General features: G+C 39.4%; 1 protein-coding gene across 1 annotated transcript; it reads left to right on the forward strand.

Moving 5' to 3' along the window:
* The first annotated feature begins 8,668 nt into the window (after positions 1-8,668).
* NECAP1 (NECAP endocytosis associated 1) lies at positions 8,669-21,035 on the forward strand. The gene is made up of 8 exons (XM_021690485.2): positions 8,669-8,768; positions 14,746-14,846; positions 15,001-15,105; positions 15,798-15,879; positions 16,723-16,831; positions 16,918-17,098; positions 18,880-18,982; positions 19,318-21,035. The coding sequence occupies exons 1-8, from the start codon at positions 8,674-8,676 to the stop codon at positions 19,364-19,366; spliced, it is 825 nt and encodes a 274-aa protein (XP_021546160.2). The 5' UTR covers positions 8,669-8,673; the 3' UTR covers positions 19,367-21,035.
* The last annotated feature ends 595 nt before the right edge of the window (positions 21,036-21,630 follow it).

Consider the following 21,630-nt stretch of genomic DNA (forward strand, 5'->3'; position numbering starts at 1 on the left):
AGAAGAAAAACTTACTGAGGCAGGGGCGCCTGGGTGGCTCAGTTGGTTAAGCATCTGACTCTTGATTTCGGCTCAGGTTGTGATCTCAGGGTTGTGAGATCAAGCCCTGCGTTGGGCTCATGCTCAGCATGGAGCCTGCTTAAGATTCTCTTTCTCCCTCGCCTTCTGCCCCTCCCTTCCCTGTCTCTTTCTCCATCTTTAAAAAAAAAAAATTACAGAGGCGGAGTTGCATGCTGGTTAAGGACCTGGTCTTGGAGACATTTAGATCTATGTTTACCAGTTGTGACAGTAGACAAGTTAGTTAATCACACTTTGTCAGTTTCTTCACCTGTAAAAGAAGCAGGGTAATAATAGTACCTACGTGTTGTGAGGATTAATGATATAATGCACATAAGCATGTAGAATAGTACTCAGTATTCAATAATTGTTAGTCATTACTATAATTCAACCATACACATAGTATTACTAATACATGCAAACATTTAAATATAAATTATAGGCAGCTATTGTGTTGGTATCAGAAATGTAAGGTGTTCTCTTCCTGACATTTAATTATTAAATGAACAAATCAATAGATCTTTTCATATCTCAGCATATTTTTGTTGAAAATGGGGATAATACTACAGACCAGCCAAGACTGTTGTGAGAAATAAATGAGATAGTGTATGTGAAAGCATTTTGTAATTTTTAGAAAAGATTTATTTATTTTAGAGAGAGAGAGCACATGAGCAGGGGGAGGGGTAGAAGGAGAGGGAGAGAATCCTCAAGCAGACTCCCTGCTGAGCGAGGAGCCCAACCCAGGGCTCCATTCACAACCTTGAGATTATGACAGGCGCTGAAATCAAGAATCCTACGTTTAACCAACTGACCCACCCAGGCGTTTTGTAATTTTAAAGGTGCTATATATCAGTTAACACCATTATTGTTGTTATACAGAACATTTATTGTTGAAATCAATAACTAACAACTTAGCTGCTTTATGTATCACCTTTTAAATGTATTGTGAGGTATATAATACATTTGGAAGAGTCTGTACTGAACATGTACATATGACTACCATGAACATGTACATTTTATTTTATTTTTTTTTAAAGATTTTCTTTATTTATTTGAGAGAGAGAGAGGAGAGTGAGAGGGAGAAGGAGACTCCCCACTGAGCAGAGAGCCTAATGCGGGGCTCAATCCCAGGACCCTGAGATCATGACCTGAGCTGAAGGCAGGCGCTTAACTGACTGAGCCACCCAGGTGTCCAATATATATGTACATTTTAAATAATAATGAAATGACTACCATGAATTTATCATCCAATTCTTTTCATCCAGTTTTAAAAGTAGAATGCAACCAGTATCACTCAAGCACCCCCTTTGCCCACCCTAATCTTCTTCCTCCCCCCTGGCCCTCAATATCCACCATTGGGAATTTTGTGTTTATCATTTCTTTTCATTTTGAAAATGGTTTTGCCACCTAAATGTATTTCCCAAAACCATACAATTTTAGATTTGTTCATTTTTGAGTATTGCTCAAATGGACAATCTTGTTATTTCTTTTGTTAACTTACTTCCCCCCCCCGCAATCAACATTATGTTTTTGCGATCTATCCCTTTTGCTGCACATAGCAAGTAGTTTATTCATGTTCACTATTCTATTATACAAATATACTCCAGTTGATTTGGTCTAATGATGGACATTTATTTCCAATGTCTTGCTGTCATAAATGGTAAACAATGTTGCAATAATATTCTTGCACATTTTTCCTAATAACATCCAGCCCCTGGTTTTATGTTTGCACCTAGTGAACATATGCAGGAGTTGCTTACTTCAGTGGAGAATTTCTGGTATGGCCACATTCAACTTTACTAGAAACAGCCAAATTCCCATCAGTTCCATTGCCCCACATCCTTGCCAACATTGGATATGGACCAATTTAAAAAATTTCTGACTGTGTCATGAGAAATGTCTTCCAAAACTCTTCACTAAATAAGGAGATTACTCTGGAAATCAAGTATTTCCTTAGAAAATCATCTACAGACTCTAGTAACTCTAGTAGGGATTAGAAATTGCTTCTGTTGGATTTACATTTGGTGGTGCAGTATGAGATGACAGAGTTGGGAGGAAAATCAGACATACTTAGCTGTAGTGTCTGATCCTTTTCCTAATTACATCCCACACCTGCCACATGCCTCATGTCCTTGAGATGGAGTGGAGATTCTCAAAGGATGAGTTATTGCTGCAAAACTCCCTGGGACCAAATCATTATCCATGTTTTGTAGCTGTTAAAACCTGAACACCTAGGAAGAAGGTGTTCTTAAGAAAAGGTATTTTTCTTAAGTCAGAAAAAAGAATCCTACCTCAAGAGTTCTCATATGGAACTTCAAGTGAGCATATTCAAGTGAAACATATCCTTTGTTACTCAGGGTTGTAGAACCCAGGAGAATTTTCTCCACGAATGCTAAGGTGGCTTTGATCTTAAATTCCGTAATTCTAGGACTTGCTCAGCTTTTTTCCCCCTTAGGCCTCTAGGTCATCATCATTCTAACTGTAGATATTGATTGAACACATCATGTGCCAGGCATGTCTTATGTGTTGGGGATACAGAGTAAATCAACTGGACAAAGTTAGAATTCATGACCTCTCAGATTTAGAGATTGTCAAATTCACAAACCAGGCCAGTTTAACCTGATCCAGTAGCTGCAGGACCACATTGGGAAGCAAGGAGTAGGAAGATGTAGATTTAGGTCAATGATTGACTTTATTTACTATTTAACTAAAACATCATGAAATTATTGTAAAACTAGTACAGTGCTTCTAACTTTTAAAAATGTTCATTTTTGAATTATACAACTAATATGTGCTCATAGAAAAAATCAAATGCACACATTTAAAAAAAATTTTAATTCAATTAATTAAATGCAGACATGTTTAAAACAAAAGTAAAAATTCTTTCTCTACCTCTCCTTTTCCCAAGTGCATTTCCCAAGAAGTGATTGCTATTAAATGTATCCTTTTCAAAGTTTTTCTATGTACATGTAAGTATATGTGAAGTGTGCGTGTGTGAGTGTGTGTGAGCATTGTGCATACTCACTTTAAATTATACATATAATTCTGCAGCTCACTTACATCACTCAGTAATTTACCAGGTTATTTTTTCATTATTTACTTTAAAATCTTTACCTCTTGGGTTCCCATTCTTTATTTTATTATGATGACATATTTCAAATAGGCAAGTAAGTATATAAAAAATAGAATTAGCATCAGCTTTATCATTTATCAAGTTGTGACTCATCAGCTTTATTAAGGTTTTACTATTATGCTGTATTTACTTCAGATACTTTTTTTTTAAAGATTTTATTTATTTATTTGAGAGAAAGAGAGAGAGACAGAGAAACAGCATGAGAGGGGAGAGGGTCAGAGGGAGAAGCAGGCTCCCCGCTGAGCAGGGAGCCCAATGTGGGACTTGATCCCAGGACTCTGGGATCATGACCTGAGCCAAAGGCAGTTGCTTAACCAACTGAGCCACCCAGGTGCCCTACTTCAGATACTTTTAAAAGATATATACTCCTTCCCCAAATCTTTTAGCTCTCTCTTTCCCCAGAGATAACCACTTTCTCCCCCTAATTGCTTTTATACTTTTATTACATATGTATGACTTCATAAGCAACATGTAGTTTCATTTTCATGTATTGAAATTTTAGATGCATAGGTCTTGATTTACTATTACAATTATTACAACAGTAGCATAAAGAAGGGTATAAAATGAAAAAGAGTTTCTCTTTCTTTACCCTTTCCATTTCCCAGAAATAATAACCCTTGTTAAGTATCTTAGCTATAGTTCATAATTATTTTATGCCTATCAAGTCTAGATATTATTTATTTATTTATTATTTTAAAAAGTAAGCTCTAGACCCAACATGGGGCTTGAACTCATGATCTCAAGATCAAGAGTTGCATGCTCTACTGACTGAAACAGCCAGGCACCTCTTATATTTATTTTTTATAGAAATGACGTAATATTACACTTTTTTGTACCTTGCTGTTTTTCACTTATTAATTTACCTTTTCATATCTGAGCATATAGATCAATCTCAATGTTTAATAGGTGCATAGTACTTCATTGATAGATGTACCATAATTTAGTTACTTATTTATTTACTTATGAATGGATCAATTCCAGATTGATGGACATTTAGATTATTTCCATTTTCTAATTACAAAAATTCTGCAGTAAATATCCTATTTATTTTTGTGTACTTGTTATCTTTATATTTATATTATATTAAGTGAAAAAAATGGATGTGCGTAGAAAACTCCACGAGTTTACTATTTTTGTACCAGTATCTTGGGTGCTTCTTGTATTAAATAGTGTGGTGTGGTGAAGAGAATGTTAATTTGTAAATCATGAGATATGAGTTTCCAATCCTGACTTCATCACCAACTGTGTCTTTGGACAAATGATTTAATAAGTCTGGGATTCAAGTCTGTCATATGTAAAGTGCAAGATATCAACCACAAGGTCACTAGGTCCATTCTAAGTAAGGAAGATTTATAAACTATGATTGAAATCTCATTACAACTTTTATCACTGCATTTGTAGCCACCCTAGGACTTAGAACATTTATACTTTAACAAGTACGATTTCATGAAAGATAACAGTACCCTGAGCAAAGGTAAATCAGAATTGAAAACCCTGTGATAAATAGCTTTTTGTATGTGCGCAAAGAATAAAGAGCTGAAAAATATTTTACTGGTGGAAAAAAGTCAAGAAACCTTGACTTTTATTTTCATGTTTAAAATATATCTAAAAGTAATCAAAATTTGAGATGGATGAGGTGTCTGTCATTTCTAACAAAAGCGCTTTTGTTGAACTTGGTTAAATCACATATACTTGGAAAATCACACATAGGAGGAAATTAGCTTGATTTCTGGGACAGTTAATCTAGTCTCCAGTCCGGAACTTTTGAATTGTGTAGCTGATACCCCCTACTGGGGTGGGCAGAGGTGACTTCCAGCCAAGACATTTAGCAATTTTTGATTGGGAAAGAACAAATTATCCCAGTAAAAATGGACAGAAACAATCATTCAAAAAAGTATGGTGTTCTTACTACATTCTGAAAACTGTGATGGATATTGGGTAAACACAAACATGTTTCTTGCCTTTGTACCTATAAACAGTTGAATACAATGTGATAAGAATTAAAACGTAAGTATAAATAATGCTGTAGGAGAATAGAGCAGGGTTTAGGGAAGTTGAGAAAAACTTCTCAGATAAATTGATATTTAAATTACATCTGAAGGCATTTTACCAAGGAATGAATGGGAAGGGAATTTTAGTCTGTGCAAATATGAACAAAGATGGTGGGTTTGGAAAATTACAGCAATGTGATTAAGTTAGAGAAGACACTGGGAGTGAAAGGAAGATGGTGTGAGAAAAGTGGCTCTATGTGAGCCTGAAAAGAAAGGTTGGGGCAAGATTATGAAGAATCATCTAGCTAAGAAAATTAGACTTTATCGTACAGCCAGTGGAGAGTTTGTAAGATGACTCTTTCAAAAGGCAGAGTACAATGTACATAATAATCTTAGTAGATGATCTAATTATCAGAAACATTCTTGGTCTTTCTTCATTACTTTTTCTTTAACCTGTAAAATAGTGAGCAAGTGAGTCAAGATGTACTACTAGGTATTGAAATCAGTTTTGTGGATTGAGAACAATAACATAAAATAGAACAGAACACAGTAAAAATTATAAACTGCTATCATGTTTAATAGGGTTATCATTTTGGGAAAACTTTGTTTCAAGTATATATGTGTGCATTGGGTTCTAATATAAAATGTGTTTTTACTGTGGGTAAATTTCACTCATATGTGGAATTTAAGAAACAAAACAAATGAACAAAGGGAAAAAAGAGAGAGAGAGGCAAACCCAGAAACAGATTCTGAACTATAGAGAACGAACTGATGGTTATTGGGGGTGGGGGTTGATGGGATAAATGTGTGATCGGGATTAAGGAGTGCACTTGCTGTGATGAGCACCAGGTGACGTATGGAAGTGTTGAATCACTATATTGTACACCTGAAACTAATATTACACTGTATGTTAACTACATTGGAATTAAAAAAAAAGTACCTGGTGAAGTCACAGAGGAGGTATTATTTGAGCACATATGTGAATGTATCAGTTTGTCAAACTGACAGGCTAGAGGAAATTGTTCAAGATAGAAGGTTTAATGCATGTAAAGGTGTGAAGAGTATGAAGAACACGGACAATTCTGGAACCAGAAGTAGTTGAGGATTACTGAAATTTTAAGTGAGGGCGCCTGGGTGGCTCAGTTGGTTAAGCGACTGCCTTCGGCTCAGGTCATGATCCTGGAGTACCAGGATCGAGTCCCGCATCGGGCTCCTTGCTCAGCGAGGAGTCTGCTTCTCCCTCTGACCCTCCCCACCTCATGCTTTCTGTCTCAAATAAATAAATAAAATCTTTAAAAAAAAAAAATTTTAAGTGAAAGTTTATTGGCTTTCTTTTTGTTTGTTTTTTTAGCATGGATCTTTTCTTATCATGCCATTATATCAAGGTATATTTAAAAATATTTTTTATGTTATATTTTTAAAGATTTTATTTATTTATTTGAGAGAGAGAGAGTGTGTGAGAGAGAGCGAGCACGCACACAAGCAGGGGGGAGGGGTAGAGGGAGAAGCAGAGTCCCTGCTGAGCAGGGAGCCCAATGTGGGACTGGATCCCAGGACCCTGGGATCATGACCTGAGCTGAAGGCAAATGCTTAACTGACTGAGCCACCCAGGCATCCCATGTTATATATACTTTAATATATATTTTCTATTGATAGATGTTCATGTTGTTTCACATTACTATTACAAACAATGCTGTAATAAATATTGTATCTACTTTACTGTGTATATAAGAATGTCTGTAGGGGCGCCTAGGTGGCTCAGCTGGTTAAGAGTCTCTTTTCAGGTCATGATCTCAGGTGGTGAGCTGGAGCTAGGTGTCCGACTCCCGTCTCAGGGTGGAGTTTGCTTGAGATTCTCTCCTTCTTCGTCTGCTCCTCCCCTCCCCTCGTGTGCTCTCTCTCTCTCCTCTTCCCTCTCCCAAAATAAATAAATAAAATCTAAAAACAATAACGTCTCTAAGAGGGGCGCCTGGGTGGCTCAGTCGTTAAGCGCCCGCCTTCGGCTCAGGTCATGATCCCAGGGTCCTAGGATGGAGTTCCACATCGGGCTCCCTGCTTGGCGGGAAGCCTGCTTCTCCCTCTCCCACTCCCCCTGCTTGTGTTCCCTCCCTCGCTGTGTCTCTCTCTGTCAAATAAATAAATAAAATCTTTTAAAAAAAGTCTCTAAGATACCTATTAGTGGTTTTACTAAATTTAAAGTTATATACAATATTTCGATCAATTCTGCTAAGTTTCCCTTCAAAACGTTGTATTAATGGACACTCCTGGTATTAGTGTATGAGAGTAGCTTATTTCCCACATCCTTGCCAGGGATATATATCGTAAGTCTTTAATTTTAAGATTATCACTTTGCCAGGTAGACTATTATTAAAGACAGGTTTTCAACCAGTCAGTATAATGAAGGGGCGGAGACCACTGCCATTGTAGTCAGACAGACTTCAGTTCGTACTTGGTTTTGACATCTTCTATCCCTGCTAATTAAATTGGTTCAAAGTGACAGTGTTGTGGCAAATTTACATGCGAAGTGTACAAAGAACATATTTATGGAAAGAGTTCAATAGGATTTATCATTACAATAGGATTTGGAGCAAATAGTGGTCATTAAATAATAGCTCATTAGTCGTATTGAATTTTTTTTAAAGATTTTATATATTTATTTGACAGAGATACAGAGACAGAGGGAACACAAGCAGGGGGAGTGGCAGAGAGAGAAGCAGGCTTCCCGCTGAGCAGGGAGCCCCCCACGGGGCTCAATCCAAGGACCCCCGGGATCATGACCTGAGCTGAAGGCAGACGCTTAACGACTGCGCCACCCAGGTGCCCCAGGCTTCCCGAATTGATCAGTAATTGAGTTGGTGCCATTTAAGAGTTTAAGATGTTCACATTTTCAAAAAAGATAACCAGAATGCACACTGAAAGTGAGGCATACTATTTCAACAGGTGTTGTTCTGTAAAATCCAAGATTAAAAGGTGCTATTAGGCAACTAATCAGGCTGGGCATTTTTAAAATTTAGACGCTGGAGGATTAAAATCCACCATGCCTACTGCTGGGTCATATATTTACTGTAGGTACCCGGTTCGGGATTACCAACATGCAGATACCCTTTTCCTGCCGGGAAACTATGGTTAAAAAGCGGTTCTTGTCAGAAAAACATTCTCCAGATTTCAAGGCGGTCCTCCTGCTCCCTAAGCACTGCGGGCAAGATGGAGCTTTCCCTAATCACCTTTCGGGAATGGAGATTTCTATAATGTGGGTCACGCACTGGAAAGGCCGTTTTGCCATTACCCAAAATGGCGAACTGCGCAGCTTCACGATTTCCAGGTTTCAATATGGCTTCTCCGACCCGTACCTCCGGAGGTTAATCTCAAGAACCAAACTAAAATCGCGCGGAAGTAGCGTAAACGGAAGTTGCGCGCAGTCCAACTTCCTACCTTCTACGTCCGCCCCCGTTCCTACGCCCCGCCCCTGGTGGCGCGGAGTGCAGAGCCAAGATGGCGACCGAGTTAGAGTACGAGTCTGTTTTGTGTGTGAAGCCAGACGTTAGCGTTTACCGGATTCCTCCACGGGCCTCCAACCGCGGTTACAGGTACTAACCCCGATACACTGCAGCACACGCATACCGGGTCGGGGATGACAGTTTCCTCCTCAGGTAGCACGCTGCGAGTCCCTTGCCACTGCCACCTCTGGGTTGTCACCTTGCTAACCTCCCTACCTGGGTTGTTATCGCCCTGCCCTCCTGTTCTTTCCCCACTGTGGAATGACATCCTGGTTTCCGCCGCTTTAAAAAAAAAATTACCGTCTGCACCCACCCCCCCCTCCTCCCTTGGGCCCCTCTGGGTTACCCATCTGCTCCCCATCATCCACATCCAGTCGTGCCTGCTCCATTGCCAGTCACCTTTGGTTCGTTCTTTTCCTGCGTCCTTCAGTTTGTCACCTTGTCGAAACCCCCTCCCGTCCTCCCTCTCGTACACATTTCCAGTACCCCGTGCGCTTTTGTGAGTAGTCATTGTGTTGGCCATTCTGTAGGTGATACAGTTTATCTTCTGTGCTGTTGTCAGTCTTGCTACCAAATACCATCCACCATTTGGTTTTCCTTTCAGTTCTTTTGCTAGTGGGCAAAGGTTATGATAGGTTTTCCAGTCGGTGTCTATTCTGGTTTTTTTTTTCAGTACATTTTCTTGATGATTACATAGTATATTCTATTTTCCTTACTCCCCTCCCTTCTTAACCTCTCCGGTAGCTTTTTTTCTCCAGAGTTAATGCAGCATTTTCTCTGTAGGGCCAGCTAACCGCCTTGTAATCCAGTGATGGTGAGGTTCTGAGGATGCTGTAGGAGGTCATGAAGTCATGTAGTGGAAAGAGTTAACATGTTAACTGGGTTACATGTTAAGAAATATGAGTATGATCCCTGACAACTTAACAGTTACATGATTTGGGACAAATCTCTTAACCTTTCCAAGCCTTAGTTTTTCTCATCTGTGAAATAGGAAAAAAAAAAGTTAATGATAATAAAGCCTGCTCTAGTTATGTACCTCACAGAAGCTTTTGGAGGGTTAAATGAAATAATATAATAAATGTGAAAGAATTTAGGAAACAGTAAAGCAGCATATAAATATATAAGATACTGTTCTTATTGTTCTCTGATCCACATCACCATCATGATTTTCCTCTTGGCATTTATAATTATTTTGGCTTTTGTCCTCCTCCTGTGTCCATTATTTTGCCTCCTTACAGGAGGTTCATTCATCATGAATCAGTATCTTTGTACTTGCTGACTTGTGCATTAGACCCTGTGGGTTGTACCTTTCGGCAAAGAGGTAGTCCTAATTCCAGGCTTTCAATCAGACTCCAAATTGACCATGAATAGGAATCTACATGCTTTTTGATGGTGGTTACAGGTTATAATATGTATGACTCAGCTGAGACATCACCTTCCTTGGGAAGCCCCCTTGACCCTTCCATTCTGGCTTTGGTATGTTCTGTGTGTGCTTCCATAGCACCTATGCTTATCTCTATCATAGTGAGTGCTCTTCCTTCTGTATTGTAATTGATTGCTCCATCTGTTTCTCTAGACTATCTGTGAACAGCTTGTTTCTTTTCTAATTTTATAGTACCAGGGTCTAGTACAGTGTCTGGCACATAGTGGGCACTCTGTAAACGTGGAAGAAATTTGTAGATTACACTTAATCACGTAAGTTAGCATTGAAATAGGTGAAATAGCTCATGACTTCCAACTTTAGTAGTAAAGCCTTCCTAAAGGATTTGATACACCATAGAGTGGGGTTCTCTTCTTTTTCTTCTACTTTAAGGTTTTTTTTTTAAAGACCTTCCTTCTCTCATCTGCATTCTCTACCTTCACTTTCTAGTTTATCCATAACCTTTTGTCCTTATGTCAGTTAATTGCACTGAGCCATCAAAACATTTTTTTTAATTTTCCTCTTTTTCTTGTTATCTATGGTTTCCATGCTTATTATTGACATTTCTTATCCTCCAAAAGGCATTTTTTCATTAGCCACTTTTACTATAGTGAATGAAGAGAGCTGCACTAAGTTTGCATCAAGATTCCCATTTATTTGCTTTTGGCAAGACACTAAACTCTTTTTGTTTTTTAAAGATTTTATTTATTCTAGAGAGAGAGAACGAGAGAGCACACAAGCAGGGGGAGCAGTAGAGGGAGAGGGAGAAGCAGACTCTCCACTGAGCGGGGAGCCCGATGCGGGGCTTGATCCCAGGACCTTGGGATCATGACCCGAGCCAAAGACAGATGCTTAACCAACTGGGCCAACCCAGGCACCCCGACACTTAACTCTTTTGAACTGTGGTTTCCTCATTTGTAGAAATGGATATACTACTACTTATCTTGCAATATCCTCTCACTTAATTTTCATAAGAATGGGCATAATGCTTGGCACGTAATAGATGCTTAATAAATATTACTTTTATGTCTTTTTGTCTATCTAATCTTCTTGTTTACAGAACCCATTTTATATTATGAGCATGATTCTTCTTTAGGCTGCCATTAAAGGAAAAACTGGGCTTTTTAGGAAGCAGAAGGAATACTTGGTTTGAGTGACTAATAAGATTAGAGGGAATGAATGACTTTGATTCACCTATGGTGAGCTCTTGCTTCTCAGGCTTTCTTTTTTTTTTTTTTTTTAAACCTTAGCCTTAGCTTTTTTTTTTTTACTTATTTATTTATTTGAGACAGAGAGAATGAGAGAGAGAGCACATGAGGGGGGGAGGGTCAGAGGGAGAAGCAGGCTCCTTGCTGAGCAGGGAGCCTGATGTGGGACTCGATCCCGGGACTCCAGGATCATGACCTGAGCCGAAGGCAGTCGCTTAACCAACTGAGCCACCCAGGCGCCCGCTTCTCAGGCTTTCACTGACAATTTAGGTCGATGAGAAAGCTATAAATGATTAAGAAATAGTTTCCCAACCTCTAAAACCGTTTTTATATTCATCACTGCCCTCCTCCTCAGCTTAATCAATAGTAGACTCAATAGTCTGTTTTAATGTGATGAGAATGCTGGACTTCAAAGTTAGGCATCATTACTTACTGTGTTACTGTTCTTCACTTAGAGAGACAGAGATGATAGGCTTTTCATGCCTATTCCGTATGGTTGCTGTAAGGATTTATTACTGAGGTAAGTGAAAATTTGTGAAGTCTGTTCAGAAGACCAGCGAAACCAAGAGTTCCTCAGGCTAGGTTTTGGGAGCAGGAAAGGAACTAAGGCTCAGGGCTGAGGGAAATTGCTGCTGGGAATATCCATTCGCTTACTGAGAATTTGTTAAATATTGGCCACTAGACATGCAAGATAAATAAGACAAGGAACCTGTCCCAGGAAACACATCTAGTAGGCTTGTTCCTAATATATTCAATACACTATGTTTAGCTTATGGTGGCATGACAGAAGTAATTACTCATTTAAAAAAAAATTAAAATACAGGGACCTTTAGAGCATTGTAGTCTGGATCAGATTCAAGTACTTGAGCTTCTTTGAGGCAGGGCATCAAGAGAGGAGGACATGACAAAGATTTGTCTTATAAATCCTGTTCAAAACCTGTGCTCATTTTCATTTTTCTCTTTTCCACCTTTTGCTTACCCTCTCCTTAAACTTATTCTTGTTTGGATATACCTTATTGTTACCTTTCTAACTTGCAAGTATTCGTTTTCAGGTTTCTAAGGGATGAATTTTGTTTTGTTTTTACCATTTTATTTTTAAGTAATCTCTGCACCCAACGTGGGCCTCGAACTCACAACCCTGAAATCGAGAGTCACATGCTCTACTAACTGAGCCAGCCAGGTGTCCCAGGATGAGTTATTAATAACTTTTACTTTGCCCTCTCTTTTCCACATGCTGACAAAACAAAATCACAAGGCAGTGCTTTGTAAAATTGGTCATATTTAAATAACATCTTAGATTTCATTCAAATTCATTTATCATACAGATTATAAGTATTCAGTATTTTGTAATGTTTCCATGGACGTCGCTATCTCTAGCCCACATGTCTTTCCTAAACTCCAGACTCATATTCAAATGCCTTCTCTATAGCTTTGCTTGAAAATCTATTTGACATCTCAAACTCTACATATTCAAAACTGAACTCCTGATCTTTCTTCCCAGACATGCTCTACCTATAGCCTTTCTGTGTCATGTATTGGCAGCTCCTTTGCTCAGGCTAAAATCTTCAGTCATCCTTGACTTCACATTAAATCCATTAGAAAATCCTGCTTATTTACTTTAAATAAATAAATCCAGAATCTAGCCACTTCTGCTGCTCTCTGTTCCTAGTCACCATCATGACTCCTGGATTACTGTAGTAGTCTCTTAACTAATCCCCATGCTTCAGTACTTACATCCCTACATTGCTTCTGCACACAATAAAGTAACCCTTTTAAAATAAAAGGGAGGGCGCCTGGGTGGCTCAGTTGTTTGGGCGACTGCCTTCAGCTCAGGTCATGATCCTGGAATCCCTGGATCGAGTCCCGCATTGGGCTCCCTGCTCGGCAGGGAGTCTGCTTCTCCCTCTGACCCTCCCCCCTCTCATGTGCTCTCTCTCTCTCTCTCTCTCAAATAAATAAATAAAATCTTTAAAAAAAAAAATAAAATAAAATAAAATAAAATAAAAGGGAGATTGGGATGCCTGGGTGGCTCAGTAGGTTAAGCATCCAGCTCTTCATTTTGACTCAGTTCATGATCATCTCAGGGTCATGGGATCAAGCCCTGTGTCCGGCTCCACGCTCAGTGGGGAGTCTCTACTTGAGATTCTCTTCCCCCCCTCTCTTTTTCTCTCTCAAATAAATAAATAAGTCTTTAAAAAAATAACTACTCTCTTAAAACAAATAAAATAAAAGGAAGATCATATTTCACCTCTGCTTAAAACCTGTAATGGCTTCTCCTTCACTCAGAGTCAAAGCCAAAATTCTTACAAGACCTGTAAAATTTGGCCTTCTGTTATCTCTCCCACTTCATCTCTTTATTTTATTCTTACTGCAGTGGCTTCCTTTGAGGGCAAACATTCCAGACACAACCCCACCTTAGCACCTTTGCACTAAGTGTTCCAATCCTGGAATCACCTCCCTCCAATATCTGCATGAGGAACTTTCTTGCTTCCTTCACATTTTTGCTCACATTTCACCTTGTTAATAAGGTCTCCCCAACCACCTTCTTGAATGTTGCAACCTATTTACTCTCCCACTACCCTCCCAATTTCCCTTTTCTGCCTCTGCATTTTCTTTTTATTTTAGCACTTATCATCTTCTGAGATACTAATTATTTTACTTTTTTATGTTTATTTTTTATTATCTGTTTTCTATGATAATGTAAACCTCATGAGGGTAGAAGTCTTCGTTTTGTTCATTCACTGTTGTATCCCAAGCATCTAGAACAGTGCCTGTGACTTAATACACACTGTAAATATTGGTTGAATTCAGTGAAAGATGATGATACGTTTAGGGATTTGGGACGGCTTCTGTTACCTAGTATAATTCATTTAGTAGACTTTGTTGTTACCTGATCAGTCAAATACTATTATATAAATTATTATTATTATTTTTTGAAAAGATTTTATTTATTTATTTGACAGAGAGAGACACTGAGAAAGGGAACACAAGCAGGGGGAGTGGGAGAGGGAGAAGAAGGCCCCCTGCCAAGCAGGGAGCCTGACGTGGGGCTCTATTCCAGGACCTTGGGATCATGACCCGAGCTGAAGGCAGACGCCTAATGACTGAGCCACCCAGGCGCCCCACTATTATATAAGTTATTGTCTGCAGTATGGAAATAGTATCATGAGAATTTTTTTAAATTGCTTGTATTTGTACTTTACGTGTTTTTCTTGATGCTTATTGGATAATCCTTACGTAGTAAGGATTTGTTTGCTTTGGGCTCTATGTAATAATGAGACATCTATGTAGAGGGGATCATGAGTTATTCTTATTGATTATTTAATAGGTAGAAAGAATAAGCAACCAGGACAGCAAAACAGGAATATGGCAAATGATTCTGTGTAGGTTTTTAGTAATTAAAGATATGGACCTGAGACTTCCTATTTTCCTATCCTAGGGCATCTGACTGGAAATTAGACCAGCCTGATTGGACTGGTCGCCTCCGAATCACTTCAAAAGGGAAGATCGCTTATATCAAACTTGAGGATAAAGTGTCAGGTAATCTGCTGCTGACTCTTTAACATATTAAGAGTATTAGTTTGGTGCATTTTTATAAGTACATTTAAGTTGGGGACTGGAATGGAAATATTTGTTAACTGGAGTTTTAGATTTTTGCTTCCTTTGCTCAAAGAAGTCTTTTCTTACCTGTCAGGGGAGCTCTTTGCTCAGGCACCGGTAGAACAGTATCCTGGTATTGCTGTGGAGACAGTGACAGATTCCAGCCGCTACTTTGTAATCCGGATCCAGGATGGTACTGGTAAGGAGTCTGGGATTTTGAATGGGATGATATTAGGAAAATAGGTAAATGCACTTCAATGAAAGTGTGTCCTAATTGCATTTATCTTACTTCAGTTTACTAAATTTTTCCTCTCCTTTCTCCATAGTTAACTATAGTTGCTAAAGGACAAGGATTAACATGTTATTTGTAATAGATATGAACGCAAGTTCAAGACATGGTAATTAATAGGTAGATGTAAATAAATCAAAATGTCTAGCTAACCAAAGAATTAACACATATTGCCCATTCATTCATTGTTTGTGGTGGGTTTTGGTGGGACTGTCTTAAATCATCTATGTCTAGGGCAGTCTATCTTTTCTCCATAGTCTATATCAGAGGTGGTTAAACTTTTTCTGTTTGGACACAGATCATAAATATTTTAGATTTTTGTTCTCTATTGTAACCACTTAATTCTGCTGATGTAGTATGAAAGCAGCCATTGATAATATGTAAACAAATTGGTGTAGCTGTGTTCAAGTAAAATGTTACTTATAAAGACAGGCGATGGCAGCATTTGGCCCTTGGGCTGTATGTAGTTTTTGGACCCCTGGGTTGTGAGAAAATGTTTTATGTTCACGACTTGATTTAGTTAAGGTGACTGTTAATTTTCACTGGGTGGAATTTTCCCTAAGGGACACTTCCTATTCTGAGTATTTCTGTCTTTTTCACAGGGCGTAGTGCTTTCATTGGCATTGGCTTCACAGATCGGGGTGATGCCTTTGACTTTAACGTCTCCTTGCAAGATCACTTCAAGTGAGTGAAACTTGTCCTTTAGTTACCTGGTTAAAAGGTTTTGGAAGTGCTCCTTTTCAGCTGAATGGACACTATCTCTTTTACCTCCTGGTTTCTGTATTTGGTAAAAGAGTTCATTATGAATTTGAATCTTCCCATTTGCTGTTTCCTTACATTATCTTTGTATCTGCTTTGGCCTTTCCTTAAAACCTGGAACATGTTTTTGGTCCCTTGTACAGTGTCTTGAGATGCTTTTGCTTATGTCTCTAGGGAATTGGCACTTGATTTTAAGTGGCTGAGGGAGGCATATAATAATAGCAGGACTGTATGGGAGCTACGTGGGGAGTTGTGTGCCAGTTTTGTTACTTTGTATAGCTGACATGTTTTATGTCTGTTTCAACATTTCTTCCGCCTGCCTGGTTTTGGCACAGCTGTGGTGCATAGCACTGTGCACAATGTCAACTTCCTACTTCAGGGGCAGGCATAGGCATAACTCAGCTTTTCTGCCTCAGAACTCTGAAATTGTGGAATTCCACTCCGTTGGCATAAGGAAGCAGCCTGGAAGGACTGAGGAATTAATTACACTCCCTCAGGGGTAGCCCTCAACCATGGAGGATGGGGATTGGCAGCTAAATGCCCTCCTTTGGAGGGACAAGTTAAATATGTATTCTGGGTGGCTCCTCAGTACCATTGAACCCTGTTGCCCTCTTTCATGGCTTTTCTTCCTTTCCTTCCTCATTCTTCATGTTTCCTCACTCTGCTTTCTGGAATCTTGTTTCATATAAGTTAGTTACACTCGGATTTGTGTGTCGGACTCTGCTTTTAGGTAATCCCAAATTAAGATAATTTACTCTTTTACTGAAGGTGGGTAAAGCAGGAATCTGAGATTTCCAAAGAATCTCAGGACATGGACAATCGTCCTAAGTTGGATCTGGGCTTCAAGGAAGGACAGACCATCAAGTTGAGTATTGGGGTGAGTATGATTTCTTTCCCCCACTCCCTGTATTTTTATAATAAGCTTGTGACTTTTTCTTTCTCTTCTCTGTTTTCTCATTGTAGAACATTACAACTAAGAAAGGAGGTGCTTCTAAGCCCAAGACTACAGGGGCTGGGGGCCTAAGCTTGCTCCCACCCCCACCTGGAGGCAAAGTCACTATTCCCCCACCAACCTCCGTTCCCATCAGCAATCATGTCACTCCACCACCCATTCCAAAATCTAACCATGGAGGTAGTGATGCAGGTAAATCTCTCTCTATTACTTTTAACTTTGAGAAATCATCATATCTTAGGTTTTGATTGGGTAGCACCTGTTTGCCAAGGAGTGTGTTGATGTTTTTGCTATGAAATGGCACTTGGTGCTGACAAGGTGATTCTGGCAGCCTCTAGTAAGGAATTAAAGCTTTTCTAGTGAACTGAGAGTCATGGTATTTGGTAGGTTCTTTGTCAGAAAATGAGTAGATATTAAAAAGACTATTTTCTTCATTGTACCTTGGTTAGATGCTAGCAGGCCTGAGAGTCAGATGGAGTAAGATTTTGGTCATAGCTCTGCTATTTTATATCTTTTTTTTTTTTTAAAGATTTTATTTTTATTTATTTGATAGACAACGAGAGAGGGAACACAAGCGGGGGGGTGGGAGACGGAGAAGCAGGCCTCCCGCTGAGCAGGGAGCTCGACACAGGGCTCCATCCCAGGACCCTGGGATCATGACCTGAGCCAAAGGCAGATGCTTAATGGACTGAGCCACCCAGGCACCCCTGTCTCAATATCCTTATCTGTAAAATGGAGACTTAGAATTACCCCAGGATTGTAAAGGAGAAATGATGTGACACCACCTAGCACAGTCCATGGGACGTTGTAGCCATTCAGTAAATGTTATTTCTTTTAATCTTCTCTGTTTCTTCACAAAGGCAGTTGGGAGAAAATTAGACAGCATCTGGGTTTGTGAATATATTTTCACTCTTCTATACTATCTGATGGGGAAAACAGAGTTATTTCCGTTTCAAAATGAGAACATTAGAACTCGGAAAGGAGTTTTCCAAAGGTTAGAGAAGCAGATATTAGAATCTGTAGTTTTAACTTATATTGCAGGGATGCAGAGCATTCTTATCATTGATTGCTAAGAGTAAAGTTTCTCTTTCTGGAATTTTGAGGTAAAAATGGTTATAACCTACTTCTTCTCATAAGTGTCTCCAGAAGGCACTGGGGATAATGTCTAAAATTTTAATTTTTTTGAATTAAACTTTTTATTTTAAGGTAATTGTAGCTTCACATGCAGTTGTAAAAAATAACACAAAGAAATCCTGTGTACCCTTTACTCAGTTCCCCTAAATGGTAACATTTGCAAAACCAAAGTCAAATATCACCAGGAAATTGACATCAATACTACCTACTGATCTTATTTAGATTTCACCAGATTTACGTGTTCTCATTTGTGTGTATATGTGTGTTTTTAGTTCTATGCACTTTTATCATGTGTAGGTTCCTGGATCCATCACCATGGTCAGGATACAGAACAGCTCCATCAGTACAAGGATCCCTCATGTCATCTGTTTATAACCACACCTACCTCCTGCATCCTGCCCCAGACCCGGTCACTAACCCTAGGCAATCACTAATTTCTTCTCCATCTCTATAATTTTGTCATTTCATGAATGTTATATAAATGGAATCACAGAGTACATAACTTTTGGGGATTGGCTTTTTCCACTCAGCATACTTCCCTTGAGATTCATCCAAGTTGTGTATATTAATAGTTTCTCTCTCTCTCTCTTTTTTTTTAAAGATTTTACTTATTTGACAGAGCACAAGCAGGGGGAGCGGTAGGCAGAGGGAGAGGGAGAAGCAGGCTTCCCGCTGAGCAGGGAGCCCGATGCGGGGCTCGATCCCAGGACCCTGGGATCATGACTGAGCCGAAGGCGGACGCTTAATGACTGACCCACCCAGGCACCCCTAAGCTTTTATTTCTCAGATCTTTATTATGTTTTCCCTTTTCTTTTCTCATCTCTTTACTGTGTATTCAGATATCCTTTTAGATTTGGATTCTCCTGCTCCTGTCACGGCACCAGCACCGGCTCCAGGTTCTGCAAGCAGTGACTTGTGGGGAGACTTTAGCACTGCATCCAGGTATGAGCCTAGTGAAACCACTATACTCTCAATCAGGGCACAGAGGATGTGTTACAGTCAAATGAAATCTTGAACTGGGAAAGCAGGGCATTTGCAGGTCATACAGAGTCTCTGGCAGGAATTCTAGGTAAGGAAGTAGAGGAGTGCTGGGGCTGGTGGGGTAAGAAAGCTGTAGGATGAAGTTTGAGTGGGATATTTCACGCCTTGATAATTAGAATTTCTAGTGAGGTACAGTTTCAGAAATTCTGGGTAGCAGTTTCTTGGAAGCTATTACGTGAAGAATGGAGTAGCTATCATAATTCCTTTGGCTTTCTCTCTCTTCTCCTGTCTTGCAGCTCTGTTCCAAACCAGGCACCACAGCCATCCAACTGGGTCCAGTTCTGAATAGCATTGGCAGGACATTAAGGACAGACTTGAAGAAAAAAAATGACCTTGAGGGCACCAATCTGTGAGGGAAGCTAGGAACCCCTTCTCTCCCCAGAACCAAAATTACTGGACAATCTTTTTCATAGCTTCTCCATTGCATTCAAGCTGGTTTATATCACTCCCCTGTGTTGTTACTTGCTGTATAGCCAAGAAAGTATCTCTTATCTCCTGTTCACTATTAAGGCAGGGAATAATGGGTCTTACCGTACTTGTGGCTGACTATGCAGGGCTCAGAAGGCCAGGTCTCTCTGCGGGGGAAATGAACTCTACCATCTGTAAAATTTTTCTCTGTCTTTTCAATTCTTTAGTTTATTTCCAAATCATCTCATGACCCCGTGTGCCCTACTTAACAATTTCAGGGGAAACAGAAACCTTGAAATTTCCTTTTCCATTAACCTAAGACCCTAAAAATGGACTGGCTGACCTCAGTGTTTACAAATTCAGAGTTTTGATAGGGGTAGGTATGAAGAAAGACCTGTTTCCTGGGTCTGTGTTACAGATCCTCCTTCAGGCTTATCCTGTTCAGTGAACATCCCGTGCCAGGTGCAGCTCCGTCACCCTCTCATGTGTTTACATGTTTCTTCCTATGCTCAGAGGGTTTTGTTGGTGGCACTTTCACTGTTCTTTTGTTTGCTGAATAGTGCAACAACTTTGACCAGTGGGTGTCTCTTGGATGAAGGAGGTTCAAGGGGCCGTGTTTTCCAAGTTATGTTGTAGAGAAGCGTTTACTTTCTTGCAGCTCCATCTATCTGCTGCATTTGAAGTGTGGCATTACTTTGTATTTGCCCCATTATTTGACCTGAAGTTGAAGGGTTTAGAGTTTTTAACAGGATATGTAGAGCAGAAGGGTTGAAAGCACGTAACTCTCTTTCAGTACCCACATTGCCTTGCTGCCTGGGTATCTGGCCCCTTTCCATAAACATTTATTTTTCAGTCCATCGAGCTCTTCACTAGAAAGCTGCTATTACCTACATCGTCATGTATGGAGGAAGTCGGAGAGTCCCTGGCACGCTAGCTGTGATAGTTTTGCCCACGTGATGGCCTTGATAAACCGTCACCTGGGGTATCTCAGAAGCAAGTTGCTCTCCCACCACTTTCCCTTCCCTCTACCCCACCATTCCTTTTATGATGCTGTGAAGAGAGTTCCCTTTCTTAGGTGAATGGGCACTACCTGTTTTGTTTGTTAATGGGCAATTTTGAGGATGAAATGGGAGGATATCATTTCTTCCCTTAGCACTTCTTTGGATGTGTACACTCTGGTTGAAGGGAGTCTTATATTTAGTTTCAAAATATATTCTCTCTCCTGTATTTCCTTCCTGACTCTTTTAAACTTTGGGTCCATTTTTTTCATTGCCTCCTGTTCCAGGCAGCTCTATTCTTACAGAGCCATGGCAGGACATTTTTAAAATTCCAATAGAAAACACTAAATGGAAAGTTCTGTAGAATCACTAGTGACTAACTACTGGGAACCTATTTTCTCAATCTTCTTCCATGTTGTGTTCTTTGTATTCTCAAGATGATAATATATTATGTATTTGAATTGCTGGAAAATTGAAAATGAAATTTTAAATATATGTATATAAAGCATATGCTGTATTGGTGCAATAATGGTAATTAAAAATGTGGAAAAAGGTAGTGTCTCCTTTATCTTTTAATTTGCCTACTTCAGTGCCTTTTTAATTTAACTGACCCAATATAAATGGGCCAGTAGGTAATAAACAGACATTTTCATGTCTCTTACTCTTTTTTAAGAAATAGGGCTTTTAAGTTCAGGTTACACTTCTGTCTTCATGGTTCTAAACCCACAGAGCACTCCTAATAGAGATGATTTATAGGAATTATTTATTTGCTGGTATAGTTCATTTCATTTGCTTCAGATTGTCTTTATGATCTAGGCCACCTCTCACATCCCAGAACTATAAGCAGCTTAAATGAGGGGAATCAGTGTAAGAGATGAAACTAAAGTCAGTGTCACAGACTTTGGAAACCAGAAGATCTTGGAGTTCTCATTCAGTGATTTTCACAGAAGGTGAATCAGAATGATATATGTGCTTGCCTTTTTTTTTTTCTTTTTTCTTTAAAGTAACATGCCGTTCCCTCCAGAGGTTCTGATGCACCTCCATTTGCTTTCCTAGAATAGGGCCTACATGGCTTTCCCACCCATGGCCTTTCTTACCATTACCGAGGTGGTGAGGCACTGTCATTGATAGAAGTGTATCCTA

This window comes from Neomonachus schauinslandi, chromosome 5 (genome assembly GCF_002201575.2).
Source record: "Neomonachus schauinslandi chromosome 5, ASM220157v2, whole genome shotgun sequence".
Classification (NCBI taxonomy): Eukaryota; Metazoa; Chordata; class Mammalia; order Carnivora; family Phocidae; genus Neomonachus; species Neomonachus schauinslandi.

Excerpts from the sequence above, each read along its gene's own strand:
- NECAP1 (XM_021690485.2), top strand. The coding sequence starts at position 8,674 with ATGGCGACCGAGTTAGAGTACGAGTCTGTTTTGTGTGTGAAGCCAGAC. Across the intron at positions 15,106-15,797 it reads CCGGATCCAGGATGGTACTG|GGCGTAGTGCTTTCATTGGC; the intron begins GTAAGGAGTCTG and ends TCTTTTTCACAG. Across the intron at positions 18,983-19,317 it reads GACTTTAGCACTGCATCCAG|CTCTGTTCCAAACCAGGCAC; the intron begins GTATGAGCCTAG and ends CCTGTCTTGCAG.